At 47.0% G+C, this 22,906-nt stretch overlaps 1 protein-coding gene across 2 annotated transcripts; it reads left to right on the forward strand.

Annotated features, from left to right (window-relative positions):
• Nucleotides 1-12,746: 12,746 nt before the first annotated feature.
• Nucleotides 12,747-21,603, forward strand: LOC5505260 (spermatogenesis associated 6-like protein). Of its 2 annotated transcripts, none has more exons than XM_032373693.2 (12): nt 12,747-12,931; nt 13,068-13,205; nt 13,312-13,360; nt 13,462-13,509; nt 15,290-15,420; nt 15,945-16,022; nt 16,321-16,657; nt 17,240-17,523; nt 18,015-18,055; nt 18,335-18,394; nt 18,839-18,903; nt 19,531-21,603. In XM_032373693.2, exons 1-11 carry the CDS (start codon nt 12,884-12,886, stop codon nt 18,870-18,872), a joined length of 1,248 nt encoding a protein of 415 aa, XP_032229584.1. In that variant the 5' UTR covers nt 12,747-12,883; the 3' UTR covers nt 18,873-18,903; nt 19,531-21,603. The 2 variants fall into 2 exon arrangements, with proteins under 2 accessions (XP_032229584.1, XP_032229585.1); XM_032373694.2 differs by having other exon boundaries at nt 12,752-12,931; nt 16,573-16,657.
• The last annotated feature ends 1,303 nt before the right edge of the window (nt 21,604-22,906 follow it).

The following is a 22,906-nucleotide window of genomic DNA, read 5'->3' on the forward strand; positions in this document are numbered from 1 at the left end:
AGTGGAGACCAAATCGCAGTCGGCGCCCTGGAAGGTATCGATGCGGGTATTTGGGAGAAAGGACGAGAGTACCTCGTTTACGTGAGATACGAGCTTCGCCCTTTATCTGAGCAAAATGGGAAGCCTGGGCCAATGTTTGAGCGAGAGGGGAGTGACGCCTTCGCTAACTGTGTTGTGAGTTACGTTGCCGACTTCTTGAGGAATCGCAGTACCTCACGCTCCCTTGGTCTAACCAAGACACGAGGCAAGATCCTGGCTGCTACGGGATGCACCAAAGAAGACCTCTTTGAGATGGGAAAGAAGCTCGAGATAAAGCTATTAGCCGTGGTCGCCCTGGGCAACGCTATGTGGGACTCGGGGAAGTACAAGACTAAGGCGAGGTTCACTATCCCTCGCCACAATAACCACGCCTGGGCGGAGCTTCCGACTGAACCACCTGCGATCACGATCGTCCACGGCCTAGACTTCGAGGCTGAGGATGAGCTTCGTTCGCTATGTCAGGAGACGGCTTTAACCAGTGCCGCCACGAAAATGCACGAGGCAAAAGTGCGAGAGGTGCTCATTCGCTTTATAAACAGGGCGATCCCCAGAAGCACGAGGATCTGGCTATGCGGGCGCGTTATAGTCACGCACGAAGGCAAACTATACCGATCGGAGAGAGATAGCGTCGCGATCGACAGAGCGTTTACGGACAAGACGGGGCATGATCCTCAATGGCTTCCTGATGATCACCCAGCCTACCAAGAGTACGCCGAAGCTACGCACTCGATGGGCGGCGCAATAGGGTATCGTTTCAAGAAGTGGGCCCAAAGAGAGAACATCAGGCCAACGCCTCTTAAATATAGGGACGTCTGGCAAGCGGCGCAGGTTGAGTCCAAAGTGTGGAATAGCAAGGAAAACTTAGGGGCGCAGCCTCATGCGCACATCGACATGCGTGCGGCGTACCTAGGATGCGAGGACAGTGTCTCCGGCGGTGCTCACTTCCGAGAACGACCTCGCCCACGACCATCGCAATAACCCGCGCCTCGCGGTGAAGGCTCAAACCTACCACCATTACCTCTGCATACCAGCGGAGAAGCCGATAGAGGAGTGGAGACCTTCCGAGCTGGGGCACAAACTCGACCGTCTCGCAGAAGTAAACATCATTGACGAGTGCTGTAAGGTACAGACTAAAGTGCTATGCGCCATCCTAGAGTATCTCACCACGCGGCTGTGTCAGCAAGTGTGTTGTGGCGACTATGGGCAGGTCCTGCCCTGGGAAGATAAAGAGGGGCCTCACGATATGCTCGAGGAGTGGGCACAAGGGAACATCCGCTGGTTCGAGTCCGACTACCGCTGCCTGTGTGAAGACTGCCAAAAGCCGTACAGTACATGCGACTGCGGCTCTGCCGCGCCCTCCTCCAGGCTCCACGACATAAGGGGCCGGATTTGGTGTAGGTCAGATTCAAAACAGCTTGAGGTGTTTCGAGAGGAGTGGGATGGGGTAGCGTTCGACGCGGCGGTCGAGCAGGCCCACCCAAGCGATATGTGGGTGTGTTCGACCATTAAGATGGGGGCTCTTGTTCAGCAGCGATTGATAGAGCACCACAGGAAAAACTACCCCCCATTGCCAGCAACCATCCCCTTTGACCCTGATCTTAGCATTGCGCATCGTTATCGCAAGCAAGGGCGGCCAGTGCCCGTGCCAGGCAAAAGGGGTGAGAAGGTCGACGCATACAAAGGCACGGTAGTCGAGGTTCCTCTCGACGCGGTCCTTAACGGGCTTCCCCTCGAGTGGAAATACGCGGGCTGGGGAACCGTCCACCGGGTGCAGGGCAAGACTATCCAGACTCCAATACGTCTGTTTATCGTAGACCACAGCTTAGAGGGCTGGATCACGAATGCTGTATACACCGGCATCTCCCTCGTGCGGCTGATCAGATAGTCAACGTGATTCCCCCCGATAACGCCCCCGGTGCCTTGGTTCCCACAGGACTGCAGGCTACGCCCAGTGAAGAGCTCATTATAGCGCGAATCAAGCGATACGCTATAGACGACAGGCAAAAGGGTCGCGCAAAGTACACGGGATCGCACCACGTTCTAACGGTAGACCACGTACTCGGCAGGATTGCTGACGTGGAAAAGAAGTGCACGGTCTGTGGCACTCAGATTCTGTTTCAGGGATACACCGGCTGGACGACAGTCAGGGTCACTACAAGTGGAATGTCAGACTCACGTGCCTTAGCTGCAATAGAAGGCACAAGCGCTGATCACGCAACACGCAACTGCGAAAGCGTGAAGCCGTGCTTAGAGTACGACATGTAATACAACACTGGCTGTCCGGGCTCCATAACCCTTTTTAGTATTGGGTATACCTTGCTTGTCCACCACGGGTCCGTCGCTCGCCGTCGGCCCTTGTACTGGAGGTCTTCCTCGTTTACGGCGATGTACACCTCAGTTCCGACCTCTAAGGGGACCTCTAGGGGGGGAGGGGGGCTTTTCGGCTTTATGGCGTCTTAAAGCGCAAAGCCAGTCATGCGAGATTTCGTTGCGTTTATGTCCGAGATGACGATTGGCAAAGCAGTAACCCACTCGCGGTTTGTTTCGCCGGATGCAAGCTCCTTCGAGTACTGCGCACGAAATAGGCGCTGTGCCAGCCAGCGATGGAAAGACTCGACGAAAGTTTGGCTCCTGTGGTGCCCTGGCTCAGCCCGTCGGACCTCCACCCTGTGGTCTGTTAGGAGCTTTGTGGTAGCACCCTTGAACTCCGTGCCGTCATCAACCATGAGGACTTTAGTCCATGTGAGTGGTCCGTCTGCATAAATGTCAGCGAGTTCGCGGGAGACAGCGGCCGCGTTCTTAGTCTTCAGTGAGCGGGCGGCTTTATATCGTGAAGCAACGTCAACGACAGTCAGGGCATACTTGTACCCGCGGTCGGTTGGCAAGAATAGTAGGTCCGACTGGTGGATACGGTTCGGTGTCTGCTCCGAGAAATGGGCGTGTGTAGTCTGAGGAGGGGGTGTCTGTGTGTAGCCCCCGACGGGCTGCGAGCTTACCCACTTGCGCACTCGATCTATGGAGGCTGAGCCCTTGGGAAGTTTGTCATGCAGAGCGGTCACTCCCTGGAAGCCACCTCTTGCGTAGTAAATAGGACGAAGGAACGCATCGAGTGCTTCGTCGGACATGCGCTTCGCCGCCATTACGTGTCGGCAATGTACTGCAACAGGTGTATCAGTCTCCAACAGGCGGTTGCTGTCTGCTCGGGTAGTGCCGAGGCGGTCTTTCTGAGGTCGGTAGGCCCCCGGAGAACGACATTGGCGAATCCCTTAACGCACTCCCTGTCTGCGCGCCACAACTCGAGGCTTCGGTTAGCAGTGTCACCAAAGCTACAGAATCCACCCATCGACACCTTCGGTGTCATCGACCTGTCTCCCTTAGCAGCGGCTGATACCTCGTGCATAGCACTCCACAACCGGTCTGCAATCATCTTATACGTATACGCGCAGTATGGAAAAAGGCCGCCTAGATCTAAATCACAGCAGGCGGCTAGCTGTGTAGCCGATGGCGAGAGCGCTAGCCGCGTTTTTCTGCGTTTTGCTGGGGATGTAGTAGTCGGACAGCTCAGGAGCCCGCGTCGACTCCAGGGATTGTTTTGGTCGGGTCTGGTTGTAGAGTTTGAGCGCGTAGTCAGTGTCGGTGAAGTTTTGCTTTGCGAGGGACCCTCTCTCGCGACTTTGAGCTTGCCAATCGAGGATTTTTGTCGCCGCTGTTGGTAGCGTCCATAGTCTTGTTGGTATTTCTCTAGGGCCTTGTCGTGCCTCTCCTTCTCAGCTAAGGCAGGGCTCTCATCGTTTGACAGGAACTTTGCGAGGTAGTTGCCACCAACGAATGCAGTCGCGTTTAGGACGGCGCCGCCAACCAAAATCGCGATGGAGGCCATCGAGTAGTGTGTGTACGTTTCACGTGCCCACACTTCACGTGCTGTGTGTACGCGAACACGAGTCTAATACATGGCATACACATGTAGTAGTGTGCCACAGTACACTACTACATGGGCAGGATCTTCTGGTCCTCAAGGTAACCCTTCAAAGCGACAGCACCTGCAACGGCGGCAGTCATTTTTGCGTAGTTCATGGCGTTCGCGGAGGGGTCTTTGGTGAAGTCTTCGCGCAAGACCTTGCGCCCAACCCAGCCAATGCCGGCGACGAGACCGGTAAAGACTGCGGCGTCGGTGATGGTCTTTGTAATCTTGCTTTGCTGCGTCTTCGACATTGCGATGCACGGACGTGCGGGGAATGGGTGGGGCCCTTTTGTTTAAATGCCTGATTACTCCATGGCTAACAGCCGAGATTTGCATAGTCCGGGTCGGCTCGCCGGGGCGGCAAGCGGTGGTTGCTGTGAATTTGCGGGATTCACGTCGTCGGTACCTTCGGTAGCTGTGGGTGTACGAGTGAACGCGGCAGCTAGCTCCCGCCTACGTGTGTAGAGGCCGATCAATGACACTAGAAGACCAGCGACCCCGATAACCGAGCTGGCCGACCAAGCAGAGTTGCTTTCCGGGACTGGCGTGTGTTCGTCATAGCCCTCGCGTCCCTGCGACTCGCTAGCGACCGGCGACTCAACGTGTTGCACAGCTTTCTTCTTCGCTCTGTTAAGTCGGTTCCACTCTGCCAAGCGTCTTCCAGCTTCGACTTGTCCAGGGTGTTTAGGTCAGGTCGCGGGTGGCTCGGGGCTCGTGATTCTCTCCACCATCTGGTGAGTCCGCGACTGCTACCTCGTGTTTACACCACGTGTCAGCGCCGTTGGTGTTCACATGACGTGCTACGTGTAACGCCCCGACAGCTAAAGCCATCAAACGACCGCAGCGTAGAGACAGGCTTCCGCACAATGTGCGGGGCTCGTTGTTGATGATGTAGTCGGACACGAGGTCGTTGTGAAGATCGACCGCACTGTCTATCGGCAGCGTCATGCCTACTAGCTTGGTCGTAAGCTTCAGGAAGCTGTCTGCCAGGGCGTCTGTAGTCCGGCTGGCTAGAGCGGTCTCGTATCGCTTCTCGTACTTCTTTACCTCCTCGGCGCTCATGCGTTTGACGTCGTCGTGAGTCAGGGCCTTGCCTACCATCTCTCTCGACTTCCCCGAGCCTACGAGAATCGCGAGATTCTCCCTCGCGTCTGCTATCTCAGTTTGCTTACCTCCGGTAGCTGGCTGCGTCGAGCAGTCCAACGACTTGATATCTGCGGCGCCCCCCTCAAGAAGACTCTCAAAGTATTCGTCGCTCATCATGGTACACGTGTGTTGTCAAGCGTGATCAAATCGTATACGTATACGTGAGCGGTGATTTACTGCGCTTACCGTTCAACTAGGGCGATGGTATAAGGTGACGCGAGCAAAACTCTAACTTCGAGAAATTTTTTGTCTTGAAGGCCTTCATGTACTCTTTCATCTTCTCTTCTGAGAGCTCCGCGCCGTAGTCATGCAGGATAGCTTTCATGTCCGCCTTGCTCGGGGTATAAAAGACCACCAAGGCCGCGATGTTCTCACGGAACGGCTTCGTGATGCTGGTGAGCTGCTGCGTGCACGCTAATACCCACGTGGCGTGCGCTGAACGCCAAGTTGACGAGCTGGTCAGAGCGCCTCTTTACGTATTTTGAAGCCGCACATTCGTCGAGTATGATTAGCGTATTAGTGCCTTCGAAGACAGCGGACACAAACCTCAGCAGTACGTCGATCTGACCCGCCTCAGATGTGACGACAAACAGACGATCGTCGCCCTCGCCGAAGCCGTCGTATGTTTTATTGTAGACAAAGGTAGGGCACACGAGTACGATGTAGTGGAACTTGCCCCGGAAAGGGCCGCGCAGCCGGTCCACTATGAATCGGGTCTTTCCGCATGACGTCGGGCCCACGATGAGAGCGTTAAATGGGATGTTTTTCGGGTCCATACTGTACTACTGTGCTCAGTATTGTATGGACTCTAGCTGTCCGTTCATAAGGTTCATTTGGGCGTCGGCCACCACAAACACGTGGCAGTTTACGGCACCCGTGCCGCTTGCCGTGCGTTTTATCTCAAGATGCACACCGTCGCGGGTGTTGACCAATCGGAGCATTGTCGTCCGTCGTTCGAAGGTCGATCCAAAAGCAAAATTGATGTCGCCATAGAACGACTTGGACCTGACACTAGGCGCTCCGCTGCCACTGACAAACCGCCTTTTTGCCTTCCTCCAGAAATCCGTGGGGCGTAGTCCCTGGCTGAAGACCTTGTTTGGCATGCCGTCGATTGTAACGCGGACGCTCTTGATGTCGGGGTACACGAACTTCTCAGAGTCGCGAGCCCCTGCCGTGTATGGCTCCACAAAGAGGAGCAACAGACCACTCATAGACCTTCGCGGCAGGTTGACACTCTTTGATTATGCTGTCCGTCCCTAAGGTCTAATCACGAAGGTCTTGTGGAGGTTCACCTGCTCGTAGCAAAACGTTGTGCCGTTTTGGTAGGCGGCGGCTGCAGACCGGGCGAGGTTGTCGTCCCTCAGGCTTTCGTATTCCAGCTCTAGATTTTTGATGCCGTAGGATAATTTGGTAGCATCGCTTCCGACTACTACCTGGTCAACCGTTGCGAGCGTGATCTCGAAGAGCAGCGCCTCGGAGAGCGCCCTTGGGTACAGTACGCTGTGGTCCGTCAGCAGAGAATGGTCTAGCGGGATGGTGTACTTCGCCCCGTGGGCGGCGTTTAGAGCGTTCTTCTTGGCGTTACTAAGTCGCTTTATCGCCAGCCTTGGAGCGAAGCTTGCGCATGTTTTCTGACTGTATGCCCTGCTCCAGGCGGTCCTCTCTCTCGACCTTGGACAGGTAAAGCTCCTCATACGTCTTTAAGACATCGCAGCGGTTGGTGTCCTGGCGCGTTTCTCCTGCAAACGTGATTTTCAGGCGGCTCACGAGATTTTGGCCGACGTTGTTCACGACGGTATTATTCGCTTGGCCCGAGATGGAGAGATCCAAACCGACCCTCAAGGAGCCAGGCACAAGCGTGACGCCTTCCGATAGCTTTAGGACCGCCACATATATTGTCTCGCCGGGGGAAGCCGTCGACGGGTTGAGAGTGACCCGGTGAACAGTTCTCTCGGCTTTCAACCCCAGAGGAGTTCTGGGTGTTCGTTGGGGGTCACGTTTATCGCTGACTGACATTCCTAGTAGTATGAAGTCACGTGACTATGGTATGGACTGTTAGACATGTCTAATATAGCGTAGCATATGATTTACGCATCATGGGTGATGTTGACGTTGACATTGACGATACCTTACCTGGTTCGTCCGCCGAAGACAGGGACGACGAGACGCCCCTTATCCCGTTTGACCCCTACGATGGGGAGTCGATCCCAAGGACGAGCACGTCATCGCGGGGGGCCCGGACGCAAACGACCGCTAAAACCTCATTCACCACAGAGGGTTCAGCGACAAGACTCGGTCTCCAGTCCCTCAAAGAGAAATACCCAGACCTTAACGAGAATCTGATACGGTTCCAGTCAGACCAGAGGGGAAAGACGCTAATACAGCTTCGCACCTCAACAAAGGAGAATGAGAACGGGGGCGTTCGACAGGACGTTGCGAAGTTGAAAGTCTTCAAGCTGGCGATGGGGTCTGTGGCAGAGAACAAGTCCAAGAGCTGCAAGGGGCGGTAACCACAGATAGGGAGACCATCGACGACCCTAACACGTCAGAGAGTCGCCGCCAAGAGGCCCGTGAGCGCAACGAGGAAAGGCTTTCCGAGATTGACGAACTAGAACGCGAAAACCGAGAGTCCGAGAACCAAAAGCCGCTCAGAGAGCGCATCAAAGCCATCTTCGGAAAGTACGGCTTTACCGTCACCGCTATCGGCTTGGCCGTAGCGACGAAGATCACGGCCATTGTGACGTCGCTCGGCAAGTCGCTCTCCTCCGTGGCCAGAGGGGCCGGTAACGGGCTTAAGGCTACCGGGAAAAGCTAGGCGAGCTTCTCCCTGGGCTAGTAGGCAGCATCGCGAACTTCGTGTTTAAGGCTGCAGGAGAAGCGGTGAAATTCCTTGGCGAAAATGCGTGGCTGCTCATTCTAGCCGAAGCCGCGTTCTTGGTTCGTCGAATGCAAAGCAATCATCGGAACAAGTAATACGCCGCCGCCACCGCGAGTGCCGACAACCCCGCCTTGAAGGCGGTGTTGTCACTTAGATGTCATGCTGCGCATACGCGAAGAGGAGGCAGGCGCCGCGCCCTCTGCGTGCACTACGGCCTTGCCTCGCACCTCGCGGTCAATCCTCAGATTAGTCACGTGTTGCACCCTAGGATGCCCACCGCCCATGTTATGAGCACCGACTGGCTTTGTCTCGGTGTTGATCGCGTTTGCGCCGAGCGTCATGGAGTCTGTGGCTTTCTGCAGTTTATTGTTGTAGCCCACGACCTTTTGCGTGTTTATCACCAGATCGCTCGGCATCAGCCACACTCCTGGTGCGACCGCAAGGCCCAGTCTCACTTTGGCCTCCTGCACGGCTAACTGGTACCTTTGCACTCTTTGAGCGATGTCGTTTTCTACGATCGCGTCTTCAAGCAGCTTCGTGAACTCCGCCTGCGCCTCCATGGCCGGCCCACCGGCCCCCGCGATAGAGGAACGGACGTTCACCTGGGCGCCAAGCACTGTGTAGACGAACGCCTCGACCGAGCGATCGAGTCTTCCTAGCCCTGCTTTTGTCAGCCCCTCACCTTTGGGAGGCGCGAACCAGCTATATTGCACGCCCCCGTGGTCGTCGTTGCGTATGAAACCCACCTGCTTCCCACTATTGTACGTCCCACCTTCGTCGCTAAACATATTAATGTGGCTCGGGTACTCGTCTGCCGCTGTGTCGTAGCCACGGATCACGTGCACGTTGCGATACCTCTCCCCCGGGTAGAACACAAACACATCGCCTAGCCCGTGGTTCCGCCCGCCTTTCCATCGGAAGTCCGGCTTACGCGGCAAACCGAACTCTATACATAGACGCTCGAAAGCGGCTTTCTTGTAGGGGTTATCTTTTCGCGTGAACGGGCTGTCGCCAGGCAGGGGGGCGCCGAGCTCGTAGAGTATCCTCCGCGTGGTAAAGTAGACGTGAAACCTTAGAAACCCCCTGATGACAGAGGTGAGCGTGGCGAAAGCGGGGTCGGTGAGGGACACCCCGCATCCGGCTGTTGCGCACCAGACCGCAAAGTTGAGTTGATGTGGCCAGCACCCATAGGAAGGCTCCGATAGCCACCGGCGAGACTCCTTGGCGGACTTGTGCGTGACCACTGTCTCTTTGAATATGTCTCGGACCCTAGTCGTGAATGACTTGTCCTCAGCCACGTGTGTCTCTAGCTGCGTGAGTAGTGGGGGTGATGTCTGAGGCCGTGCTTTCCACGGGGGTCGCGGGCTCGGCGTAGAGCAGCTTTTGCCCTAGGGTCATAGACCTAGGTAAACCGGATTTTGCGTGTTTGACTTGTTCGGCTGTAGCGTGTTTGATATGTTCGGCTATAGAGGCTTCCGCCGCAGTTGCCGCCTTTTTCGTCTCTTCCGCCCCTTTTGCCTCCTCGTTCAGCATCCGCCAGCCTTCCCAATCCATTCTCAGTCCTATTAAACACGAAGGCGGGCTGTGTTTAACAAAATGTTGGTCCTACATATTGTGCTCACCAAAGGCGAACAGACGCTCTTCTTCGAGCGGCCGATAAGACGCCCACGCTTCGTCGCGCTCCGGCAGTGCTCGCTGTTTAACAGCTGGTATAATCTCGAGCAGGAGCATCAGATAACGACTATATCCGCCCTCCCGCCCATCGCTACTCTGCCAGCCGGGCACCACACGGCAGAGTCCATCGTGGAAACGATCAACCGCACTGGAAGCAAGATTCTGACCGCGAAGCTGGACCCCCTCACGGGGGAGATCGCGTTTACGTCCAATGGCGTTGCGTTCCTGAATGCCGAGCTTTGCGCAGTATTTGGCCTAGAGGCTAAAGACGATCAGTTGGGGGAGCGGGGCCTCGCACTGCCCTTGGAGGGGCCCCCACTTAAGGTAGCTTTGCCGAAGATAGAGGCCCTCTACATCTGCTGCGATATCGAAGATCGCACACAATGCCCCTCCTTAGGCGAGCCTTCAAACGTTCTTGCTTGCCTAGAAACCCGCGGGGGACCGCACGAGAAAGTCGTCTATGGACCCGACATCTCCGTTTGCGTCGCAGCAAATTCCTCTGAGTTTGTCTCGAGTATCCAAATATGGATCAGGGTACGGTACGGTACGGTAGACGGGTGGACTTTAAGGGCAAGCCTGTTCGCCTTGTATTAGAGCTAACCTAGGGCCGACATAACAAGCATGGCAAATAGCGACGTTAGCGGTGGTGCCATATACCCCTCGCTTCCCAGTATGTACAGTGGCGGCGACGTGCAAAGCTTCCGACTCCAGAAAACATGTGACACTCAGGCGGTTCTAGACAACGAGATAACGCATCATCGACAGGTGCGGAAAAAGTATAAGCGCGCGTTTGCCGTTACCCATGATGTGTCTGTGGTATCCGGTATCGCTGCAGGGGCGCTTTCCAGCGCCGGGGTCGGCGGTCCGCTGACAGGGGTCGCTGGGCTGGTCGGTGTCGTGGGCGTGGGCGTAGGCGCAGGGATAGTCTCTAAAGATCTTACGAGCAAGGTGGCTAAACACGAAAACACGATGGTTTTAGCGGAGAGTAAGAAAAACTCGATCAGCGAGCTAGTCTCTAAGGCTCTACAAAACGGGCACATCTCAGACGAAGAGTTTCAGTTAATACTTCGGGAACAAGAGAAATACTACGCGCTCATGGCCGTTATCAGAGCTCGACACGACCTCGCATCGCGTGAGAAAAAAAGCAAGAAAGGGCCCCCGAGAAAGTCCCTGGAGACACGCGAAAAGGTGAAATGGAGACTGCGAGAAATTCGCGAGGAGTTCGGGAGCGAGGTGTTCGAGTTAAACTCAGGTTTAAACTCCACGCCAGCGGCTTCGAATTTACGGCCGAAAAACGGTCATTCCGCGCTCCGTAGGCTCGGTATACTATAGGGCAGACGAGGGTCTAATTGCAATGTTCCCACATGTTACCACACAAGGGGGGCCAGCGCCTTTTCGCCCCAAAGAGTTGCGTACCCGAACCCCGCCCGACCCGAACCCCGCCCGACCCGAACCCCGCCCGACCCGAACCCCGCCCGACGTAGATTAGCAATTGCCAATTATTTATCTACCCGAACCCCGCCCGACGTAGATTGATGATTGCTAATAATTGCTTATTATTTATCTACCCGAACCCCGCCCGACGTAGATTGATGATTGCTAATAATTGCTAATTATTTATCTACCCGAACCCCGCCCGACGTAGATTGATGATTGCTAATAATTGCTTATTATTTATCTACCCGAACCCCGCCCGACGTAGATTAGCAATTGCCAATTATTTATCTACCCGAACCCCGCCCGACGTAGATTAGCAATTGCCAATTATTTATCTACCCGAACCCCGCCCGACGTAGATTGATGATTGCTAATAATTGCTTATTATTTATCTACCCGAACCCCGCCCGACGTAGATTGATGATTGCTAATAATTTCTAATTATTTATCTACCCGAACCCCGCCCGACGTAGTTTGATGATTGCTAATAATTGCTAATTATTTATCTACCCGAACCCCGCCCGACGTAGATTGATGATTGCTAATAATTGCTAATTATTAATCTACGCGGACCCCGCCCCACGTAGATTGATGATTGCTAATAATTGCTAATTATTTATCTACCCGAACCCTGCCAGACGTAGATTGATGATTGCTTATAATTGCTAATTATTAAACTACGCGAACCCCGCCCGACGTAGATTGATGATTGCTAATAATTGCTAATTATTTATCTACGCGAACCCCGCCCGACGTAGATTGATGATTGCTAATAATTGCTAATTATTTATCTACGCGAACCCCGCCCGACGTAGATTGATGATTGCTAATGATTGCTAATTATTTATCTACGCGAACCCCGCCCGACGTAGATTGATGATTGCTAATTATTTATCTACGCAAACCCCGCCCGACGTAGATTGATGATTGCTAATGATTGCTAATTATTTATCTACGCGGACCCCGCCCGACGTAGATTGATGATTGCTAATAATTGCTAACTATTAATCTACGCGAACCCCGCCCGACGTAGATTGATGATTGCTAATAATTGCTAATTATTAATCTACGCGAACCCCGCCCGACGTAGATTGATGATCGCTAATAATTGACAATTATCTTGGTGATTATCTATGAAACAGCCCAGTCCCCCAGACGGCATACCCCAGGCCTCGGGTATACCCTAGGCCACGGAAGACGGGCTGGGGCGCGCGGCGGGGGCGCGGCGCGGGTTCCCCTCGTTTTTATGAAACCACCCAGTCCCCCCCCCCCCCCCCCCCCCCCCGAAACAAAAAATTGTTCGAGTAAGCGGGAAGTTGCGAGTTGTACGGTTCAAGAACGAAATTCGAGTTATTCAACTTCAATGGATTCTTGTATGATTTGTCCGACCCCTTTTTCCTCGTGTCGATATTCCAATAAATTGAATAATCCAATTACGTTTACCTACAATAACTACTCTGGAAAAGTATTTAGAGCACTATGCACCTGTGACGTCACAATACAAATGTAATTTTTGTTCGGTGAGATGAATACATGTATTTGTTTGATTAACTCGAGCAAATAGTGCGCTCTGATTGGCCCGCTAGTGTTTACAGAATTTCGCGTCTATCCAGTGCGCGCGTCTACGATTGATTGTTCGTTCTTGAGGCAGCTACACACAAGCGCGGCGAAGAGGACAATACAGCCCGCAGATTCGCGGTAATTTTTCTCAACACGAATCGCAATTGCTAGACAAACCATTTATCAAGATGCCTAGGAAAGCGATGAAGGTTATTGTAGAGCTAGACGTTCACACGGTAAGAAATTTCTGCAATATTTAGCTCCAAATGGTTCGGATTCTTGCTTGTTGCTAACGACGCGGTGTCACGATTCCGCTTTCCTTGATTTGCACCAACATGCCACTAAAGACCTGCAAATCTAATTTATCTACAGATTACCTGTCCCGGGACATTTCTACGCGATTATGGCTATGTTTACTTGAAAGTAAACTGCATGGGATTGGAAGTGAATACGAAATCTGTACCACCAACTTTTCCTGTCTTTTTCCACGAGAGACTTCGGTTCGAGAGAGTAAGAAAAACATTTGGATATAAATTATAACAAGGTTTTGTTTTTGTTGAATTATTAATCACAAAGCAGTCTATGAGGAGTTTTACTTAGTGTTTTTAATGAACAGGTTTTTAAAAGCTGCCAAGATCCCGCATACGTTTCAATCCATCTCAAAGGTGAAGAATATTTCAGACATACGACCGCCATCTTGAATTCTAAACTCACAAGTCTTCACGATTTCTGCTTTGTATTTACTGATATAGCATATTTTATATAGGAGAAGACGTTTTAGTTGAGCTTCGGCAGCACGATGATTATATATCAGGTAAGAATTTAGTTTTTGTGTGTAATATTTGTGTCTGTTTGGGCCAACGCAACAAATTCCGGTGCATAGCGCTTGTGAGTTGTCGATTTCACGTCCTGTGAAGTCGGTGTGTTGTCTATAGAGCGGCCAGTATTTTGTAGATTTGTTTGTGTTTAAACACAACCAGCACAGCATGTTTAAGTAATGGAATCTCGAGGACCAAAGAACAGAGAAATAAAGGACGTTCTGTTGACGAAGCAATTTTCTCATGCGTACCTTGGCCGACCATTAGTTTAGAGCATTAATTTATTTTCCTTATCAAACATTCCGATAGAGAAATAAAACCATCATATTATCCAAGCACAAAACCCAGTGTTTCTTGTTTATTCTACTGATATTTGCTTCTTGGATTTGCGTTTATGTGCGTATTTTAAACATGGCGTCCCTGACCTAACCTGGGTTTAAATTGTTTAAAGGTCATTGTATACAATTACAATAACCATTTCGCCTTCAAGTGAACATTTCTTTCGCAATTTTACCCAAATATTCTACTTTCCATCATGTGCTTGGCTTTTAACTTGTTTCTGTTGATAACTGACATATCAGTGAAGTTTGCTAAGTATGCTAAAATGGTTTTCAATTACTGTCTGTCAAAAAATTAGTTTGACACTCTAAGTATGCTGAGCTTTCTCAAAGCCCTATTGTAATTATTGTATTGTCTTTGACGGCAACCCAAGCCTTCTATTGGACCACTATAATTCTTTGTTTATCTCCTTTGAGGTCTGCCCTGTGAAGACATCTGTTAGTTTTGGGATCTGTTAATCTGAAAATCTTAATTGGAAATTTTTGTTAAATTTTCAAGATCAAAGATAATCACTAAAAATTTGAAAACTATTCTTTAATAATCTAAACAATAAAATCAAAATCAGAAAGTATTTAAGTCTTATAATGTTTTATTGCATTAAGGAATCAGATTTTAAATAAAAACATGGGATGTATTATCTCCTTTTCATTTTTTTGGTTGGTTGCCTTGGCAAAATTATCTACTTAGCTATCAAAGATCTATGGCTTATCATTCCCTATTTTTTTGTGGCTGCACTGGTAGCTTTAGTCTCAGCTAGATTAATAAAACGGTTGGTAATCAAGCTACATCTAACTTTAATTTGTTTGATTGGTGCACAATTGCTTTGGTTATTGAGCACAATTGAACTGGCCAAAAAAATTCACATCACTAAAATAGAATTTTAAATGAATCAGAATTTGTTTTGTGTTTGTTCACTCTCTTTTTTGATAAGATCTAATTTTTAGTTGAGGCTAAGCCGTTCTTATTTTTGGAGCAATTTAATAAGGCCGAAGAGGTTCTTAACAATGTTCTTAAATTTAAGTGTATGTGAGAATATAAAACTCAATGAATTATTTGAAAGAGAATTACACAAATTATCAATAGCAATAATATTTAAAAGTGTATTATGAATAAAATTTGATTCTGCATTTTAGAACACATCACACAAACAAACTCAACATTTTGTTCTAATCTCAGCCTCAGCATGTTGTTAGCATATGGGTTTAAAATTTGGTCAAATCTCAGACTGGACATTCTTATGAAAAAGGTTCTTATAAAAAAGAGTGTATTCCAGTATATTTTTATATGCCTTTTATAAATATTGTCCAAAAATCTTGTTAAGCCCAGGGAGAATTAAAAAAAAAACTGTGGACAGTCTTCATGGTGATGCATTTGTCATCCCCTTTTTAATGTGTAGATCTGCTATGTATGTATTGTTATTTCATTTTATGTTTCTAGATGGTTATGTCATTGGTCACTATGCAAACAATGCCAGGGATTTCCTTTACCCTGCTGTCCCCACCTACCCGGGAACAGGACGAGAATTGACACTGTTCAAGACTTCACTTTTCAATCCAATAAGAATTACTGTAAGTACGTAAACTATTCTACCAGTTTAGTCTTTAATTCCACAGTTTGGCAGCCCTATGAAGAACAAAAAGGCATGCTACCAAACAAAAAAAAACTGCCAGGCTTTTTAAAATATATTGGCCAAACTTCCTCCCCTTATAAAAGACGTTAACTGGTATGACATCTGAATAAATTGCACACACATTTTCCCCAAAAGGGGTACTCTCAAGATTTTGGCATGTGAATGCTTGTCTTTTCCTAGACCCTTTAAGATTCCCCCTCCCTATCCCCCTTGGGGATCTACCTCATTATTAAGGATGTTCTTAAGAATGTTTTAATTGTTAATTACTCGAATAGGGGGTAGGTGAGTATTCACATTGAATTTTTTAGGCCTCCCTACTGAAAATCAGCGACTTTGGAGTCCCTTTGTCTCTATAACTATTAAATATGAAGGAGCCTCCTTTGGGCCAGTAAGAACATTGCACTCATTCCTTTTTAGATAATAAGCAGTCCCTTATTAAATAAGCATAATTGAATTTTCCAGGGACAGCCATTACGTCTGGAATTCACAACCAAGACAACTATCAAAGAAGTTCCAGACCCTGATGACTTTATCTCATCTGTAAGTATCCCTCCATGAAATCTGGATAAGATTGATCACAATCCTTGTGTTAAGGATTGCAACATGCCATCTGTCAGGCGTGCCCTCTAGTCCTCACAACCTAAACATAATATAAAATAACAAATAATGACTGAAATAAATTTCAAGCTCCTTTTACCTTTTTTTTTGCTCCATTCTTGCTATAGTTCAGCATAAATTATAGAAAAATTGCTCAAGAAAATTGTACAGGAAACTAACTCTAACCATTCACCAGTCTAGTTTTTTAAAAGCACCACTGAAGCTCATATATCCCTTTCAGGATTCTGGACTAGAGGAGCCTTTAACAGACAGTATGTTACGAGCAAGTCGCCGCTCAATCAGCCCCTCCCGTTCCCGATCTCCCACACGAACCCATTCCAGATCACGTTCAATATCACCCAAGCGGCGCTCTTTCACAACCACCCCTAGGGCTGACGACACTCTAGCCAATCATTCTGGTCACTTTCTTGTTCGTCGTAAAGATGAAAAATTGCTAGAAAGTCGTGACTTTGGTTCTTTTACTCGCCCAAAGCCTAGACGATCAAAGTCTCCTGTGCGACGCCCAAGATCAGTTTCACCATCTCGACTTGGGAACTCAACCGTGGAGCCATTACCTTGTAAGTACAGTGACGTAGCACCATTATGAATATCGAGGCACTCAAGGGGCTTCCAAAAACAACTGATGATTACTGCTGTATCCCTAGAGGTCTGGGGTTAGTTGGCCTGTTGTCCCTTAGTGTCTTAAGCTGGTTGTGGACAAGAGATAAATTGATTTGAAATTTCAAGTAATAGGTCCATCAAGGTGCATACCTGTTGACCACACCCTTTAGGAAATAGTTCAAAGCATATGCAACTTTTAAGGGGGAGTCCCGGCCCTCTGGGAACATACACAAGATTTGCTAAAGGATAAAAGATGCTTGGATAGATACCAAAAAAAGAAGAAATGATTCTCACATAAAAGGCCATTTCAAGGGATTTTCTCCTGTATTTTAGATAATGTTTGACATTTACTGTATTTTTGGCTACAAAAAAGGGGGGCGTGCCCCCTGGCTACGCCCCTGGAAGTGATCCCCTTTTTTATGATTGAGGGGTTGTGTATGCACCCCCTGTTCACACTCCTAGCTAAAAGCAAGCTACAGGATATTTCTTGGGACCAAGACTTTCAAAAAGACAAATTCTAACCTTTTCTTATGCTTTAGCCTGGAAATACTCTGAAGACTTTCCGGCTACTTCAACTGCTCGGCGCCGTCACCACTACCGCTCAGCAACCGAGCCGCTGAGCCTTAGCTACTCCAGTAGGCCTGCTAGCCCCTCGCGAAGCCTTTCTTATGCCTTGGATGACCTGAATGTCACTTCTAACTCGTACAAGAAGTTTAGCGACCCTCTGCTGCGGTTCAAATCCCGCTATTCACCGAATCTCAAAGCTGCACTAGGAGCATCAGATCGCATCCAAGAACGGGTAGAGCGCATTTTGGACACAACGGTGAGATGATCTTTGAAGCAGGCAAAGCCTTAGAATACCTATAGCTTCAAAATACCAAAGAAATTGATTGAATCAGTCCTATAAAGATAAATTTTGGAGCAGCCTAATCTTCAGAATACCTTTGCTTGATCTAATGAAATTCCATAATCTAATCATATAGAGTTATTATGGACATCTATTATATATACTAAACAACTAAAAATTTGGAGGATATGACTAACAAAGTTATGCTGACTGTTACAGATAGTAGGCATTATCTGCTTGGTTCAAAGTTGTTTTTTAGCGCTAGCGCTAGAGCTCTTGCAACAACAATGTCAACAAAATAAAACATTTATGTTAGACTATATTCATTAATTGATACCCCCTCAAAAAGAATCTTCTCTCAAAGCAACTCTCAAAGTGTTGTTTACTTGAAGAATAAAATGCTGCTTTTTATTTGTCCAAAAAAAAAATATTTAGAATAACTTGGCCTGTTACTTCCGTTTTTTTAGAGAAATGTTGAGGAAGATGTGGAGTCACTAGACATCCTCAGGTGTGTAAAGTGTAACTTTAGCCTAAACTGAACATAAAAGAAAGTACATTTACGAAGCTAATCACTCAAATACAAAAAGAGTGCAGATTCAAAATAGACAGGAGAGCTTCTCAGGCTGCTACCAGATGAACAATTAAACAAGGCTTAGATCGAAATTGTTAGTTTTTGTGTTTTATATTTCTTTTTTATGTCTGAGACCAGTGGCACCTGAGAGAAAGTATTTTTTTGCTCACGTTTTTGCGGAATTGTTTAATAATGCTTTTTTTTTTTCTCTGGCAGGGACTCGTTGAGGGAAGAGCGAAGGGCCTTGAGTGATGCTATTCGTGAGGCTGATAGGGCGTACGTATTTCACTAAGTCCCATGCAAGCTATGAATAGGCCCAAGGGGATGGGCCCGAGGGGGTGAACTCATCTTTCACCCTTGGGTAACGCCCCCTTTAAAGTCACATATGCTTGTCCTATTCCTTAGGGTGTAAATTTTGCTCCTACCATCAGGGACAGATCCAGGATTTCGGGAGGGGGGGGGGGGGGGGGGCGGTCGAAGCAAGGATTTAAAAATAGAAAGTGGCCGGATTCACTGATCATTCGTGGATTTCCTATTCAAATTTTTTATCGCCTATGACCATATATTTTTTATATGATGGTGCCCTTTTCTGAAAATTTTAAAACCTCCTATAAATAACAAACCTGTGCGCATCTTATGAAGTAGATGTATTCTCCTCATCTCACTTGAAATTCGTCGTCTGGATATAAATATATATATATATATATTTCATTTTTGCAGGGCGTATTACAAGTCAATTGGCCTTGACATCTGAATTATCCAAACAAGACAAAAGACCAATCCCTGTAAGTGAAGAAGAAACGGACGTTCACGTGAAAACAACTGTCTCAAATAAGGCTGCACTAAAAAAATCCATGAACCGTTCCCTCACAAGCGCGTAGTTCTCGGACGCATTTGTAACGGTTATTTAAAGTTTTTCTGACGTGTCCCTTTCTATTTTAGTCGCTTTCTTCTTAGTATTGTTGGTATGGGGTTCATGGATTAATTTTCTAATGCGGTTATTTGACGAGTTGTCAGGTGTTTCTTTTGCGTTTATTTTTAAAACGTTTTCTTGCGTTTTTTTTTTTTTTTTTTTCGCTTTCTACCCATTGGTTTTTGCCTTTTTTTACGTTTCTTGATTATCGCTTGGTTATCTTGCAGGTTTTGGGCGCTTTTTATACGGTTATTTGCATTTAGCAATTTGTTGCGCAGTTGCTTCGCTTGCTTTTTTTACGTTTTCACAAGGTTTTTTTCTTTGACGCTTTGTTTCACCGGGTTATCTTGCAGTTTTTTTGGCTTTATTTATACGTTTTTTCGTTTTTTTTTTGTTTTGGTTTAACTTGTTATTATTTTGTATATTTCGCTTTTCTTGTGGATATTTTGTGCATTCCTTCTCCTCGCCTTTCTTACGGTTCCCTCTTCGCTATTCACAGGCGCCGCTCTCCAAGGCAAAGTGTGTGATGTCCTGTGACGTTCGTCCTAGTCATTATAACGTATTTTACATATGGGGGTGTTTTTTAAAATAGTCTATGGGGAAAGCACTGAATCCTACAAACCTTAGGATCTAGGTTCGAATTGAATTGTCAAAGTCTTTGATCCCAACTTGTTTGACACATTGTGGATTCATATTGAGTATTACATACCTTGCCATTTAAAAAAAAATCCCAATCTATTATTTCATGCTATAGAAACAAGATGGAGCCGTTTCCATTGCAGGAGGGATTTAATTTCAGAGCGATTCAAGCGGATTTATTTATCTACTGAAATGCTCATATCATCTACATAGTTTTTATTGCACCACTGTAATATTCGTCGCACAATATGAGCAAACTCCTCCGTTAAGCCCCGTGCAAACTGCGCCAACACCTGCCAGCTTTGCTGGCGATTTTTCGCTTGACTAACTATAAGACAAAGGAAATGTCAAAATGGGAAATGGATTTTCAGAATTTTCTTTGTCTTGTGGTCAGTCGAGCAAGCATTTGCCAGCAATGCTGGCAGGTGCTGGCGCAGTTTACATAGCTTTACACACTTGGTTTGGTAAGAATTTCCCTGTAGATTTTCCGTAAAAAGCTCACACAAGGTTGGCAAATTGTCACCCGCTCGGTGGAATTTCCCAAGTGTTTTTAAATGTCTTTTTCGTTCGGGGGAAAATTTCTCACCAGGTAAGAGTGAAATTGTACACTAGGGAGAGGAAATCTCTGCCAGGCAGTGTCTGGAATATCAGCAAAGAATTGCAAAGTCTTTACTATCGAATCCGTTGTATCGCGACGCCGCATTTTCAAACATCGATTTGTTTTTGTCTTTTGGGATTTTTTGGTCCGCCAGTCAAATTATTCTAAGCCAATCAGATTCTTGCCATCTCTCGTTCACCAGTTGCTCTGTCGCGAGACTCTGATTGGCTCAGAATGGTTTTACTGACGGAACAGAAAACCAAAACAAATCGTGTTTTGAAAACGCGGGTCGCGATACAACGGATTCGACAGTAAGACAAGGCTTTGCTTTTATGAGCAGAAACGATAAGGGCTTATTCATGAATAATTCTAAGTATTAATTACTATTATTGTTATGATAATTTTTACATAAGTTTATTTTTTTAACAAATCATAAAGTCCATTATTTTGCTTGACATTAAGGTTGGTCTTTCTAGTCTATGTTCTCTCTTTAAAACGCATGCGACTTTAAAAGTTATAGTCTGAAAAGCTGTAGGTAGTAGCCTTTCAACTGAAATCAATGGAATGTGTTTGTTTCAAAGCATAGGAGAAAATTACCTTTGATTCTCTCTGGTTTTGTTTCTAGTGCCAAGCCATAGCTCTGGCAGCTTTTGGAGGTATAGTCTGAGAATCTGTAGGTAATAGCCTTTCAACTAAAATCAATGTAATCTGCATTCATCTGCTTCTTATATCCTAGAAATCTAATATATCACGTTTAATCTTAATATATTATATGGCTTAGATGGTTCAGCTCTTTTAGTAAGGTCACTGTAAATATCTATTCGAAATTATCGCCTTTATCTACCAAATTTGAAGGCTGAATTTCAGGTTGCGATGAAGCAAAGTAAAACCTTTCTTTTTTTTATACGCAATTGTAGCAATCATCTTTCGGAATGATGAAAGCAATAATTTCTATTTAAGATATCATTTTAACTTATATTTTACAACAGTTTTAGTTTTAGAGACCAAAACATAGATCTGCCTTCGGAATGTGCATAGGAGAAAATTACCCTTGATCCTCTCTGGTTTTGTATTTGTTGCAAAGTCATAACTCTAACAGCTTTTGGAGCCATGTTTCCTTATATTCCTTTCCTTTGTTATAAAATCGATGAGATTCTGACGCTAGAATGGTCGCGTTTCTATGAAGCTAAAAAATAATCGATTTTTTTATTACTTTATGTTCTACGTTTGCTTAGCAGAGTGTGTATTATATATGAATGAAAATGATTCCAATTTTAGGCATAGTGAGTTTGAGATTTAATGAATAAAAGAATATTGTATATTCCTAATATTTTATATTCCTGTGTCTTGTTTTTTTTTTTTTTTTGCGCGCCCATGTTTGCGCAAGACCCCCTTCACGACTATTCGCCATCCGCACATCTTCCCACAACTCTTTGCGACACGCGCGCGAAGACGAGGATAAAAACGAACTTTGCCTTCTTGTCAACATGTTTTTTCTCTTATGTCGTTATGTCGGGTTTATGTCAAAATGACGAACCATTCACACTTGAACATACGAAGATAAAAGTGCGCGCGCCCATGTCGTTATATGTCGTTATGTAACTAGTGTGCACATAGGCGTAACTGACCTCGATTTCACGCGCGCATCATAAAGATTTGTGGGAAGATCGGGGAAAGGTGACTTCACGTTTGTCTTTAACGTCTTGTTATGCGTAAGGGCAAGTACACAGTGTTTTCACTAGGGGGCGAGCGTTACATGTTACATGTCTAGTCCCTGGCTTTCTTGCGGGTTCCCTGTGGTCGAAAATGAACCGTGAGAGCATGGACAGCGTTTTGCGACGACACAATGGGTTAACATAATAAGTGCACCCCACCTGTACCCGCTCACACTTACTCTCCCATTAGAAACCTTATTTATAACAGGCTTAATGCATTATCAAGTCGTTGATTTACCAAACAGGTTTTGGCTTCATACCAGAACCGTTGATATTGCAAAGAAAACCCAGAAAAAGCCCAAAATCAAGGCAATGCAACATAGTCATTGCTGGCGATTGCTATCTTTGCAAAACAGTATTAACAGTTTTTAAGTCAAAACATGTCCAGGATTTGTACTTTTTGTTCTCAAATCCTCTTATAGACACTTTCGCTACCCCCCCGCGTAGAAGATTACTACCAGGAAAAGACTATGGTATAGAAACCACGTTTCTAATCAGGTGTTCAAAAAGCACTGTAAAGAATAATCGTCTTCATGTGCTACACGCACTACCGTGAACAGGTGAACGTACGTACTACAGTAAATGTTGGAAAAATTCGCGACCGGAAAATTCCCGAACACTGAAAATTCGCGGTAAGGTTCGATCAGGTCTTGGACTCCGAGGTTTTTTTGACCCCACAAAATACTTCTAATTTACCAATAGATATACAAAATACTTACAAAATAACCGCTGACGGTTTAAATCACGGATTTAACCCTTGGACCCCAAGACCCACTCATTGTCCAACCTGGCGAAAGAATTCTTCAGAGAACCTTACGAAATCCTCAAAGTTAAGAAAATCGTGATGGTCGATCAAAACTGTATTTTTACATGTAAAAGGATACATTTCGGTTGGTGGTCTTTATCACAATAAATTAAGCACG

Source organism: Nematostella vectensis, chromosome 11 (assembly GCF_932526225.1).
Source record: "Nematostella vectensis chromosome 11, jaNemVect1.1, whole genome shotgun sequence".
Classification (NCBI taxonomy): Eukaryota; Metazoa; Cnidaria; class Anthozoa; order Actiniaria; family Edwardsiidae; genus Nematostella; species Nematostella vectensis.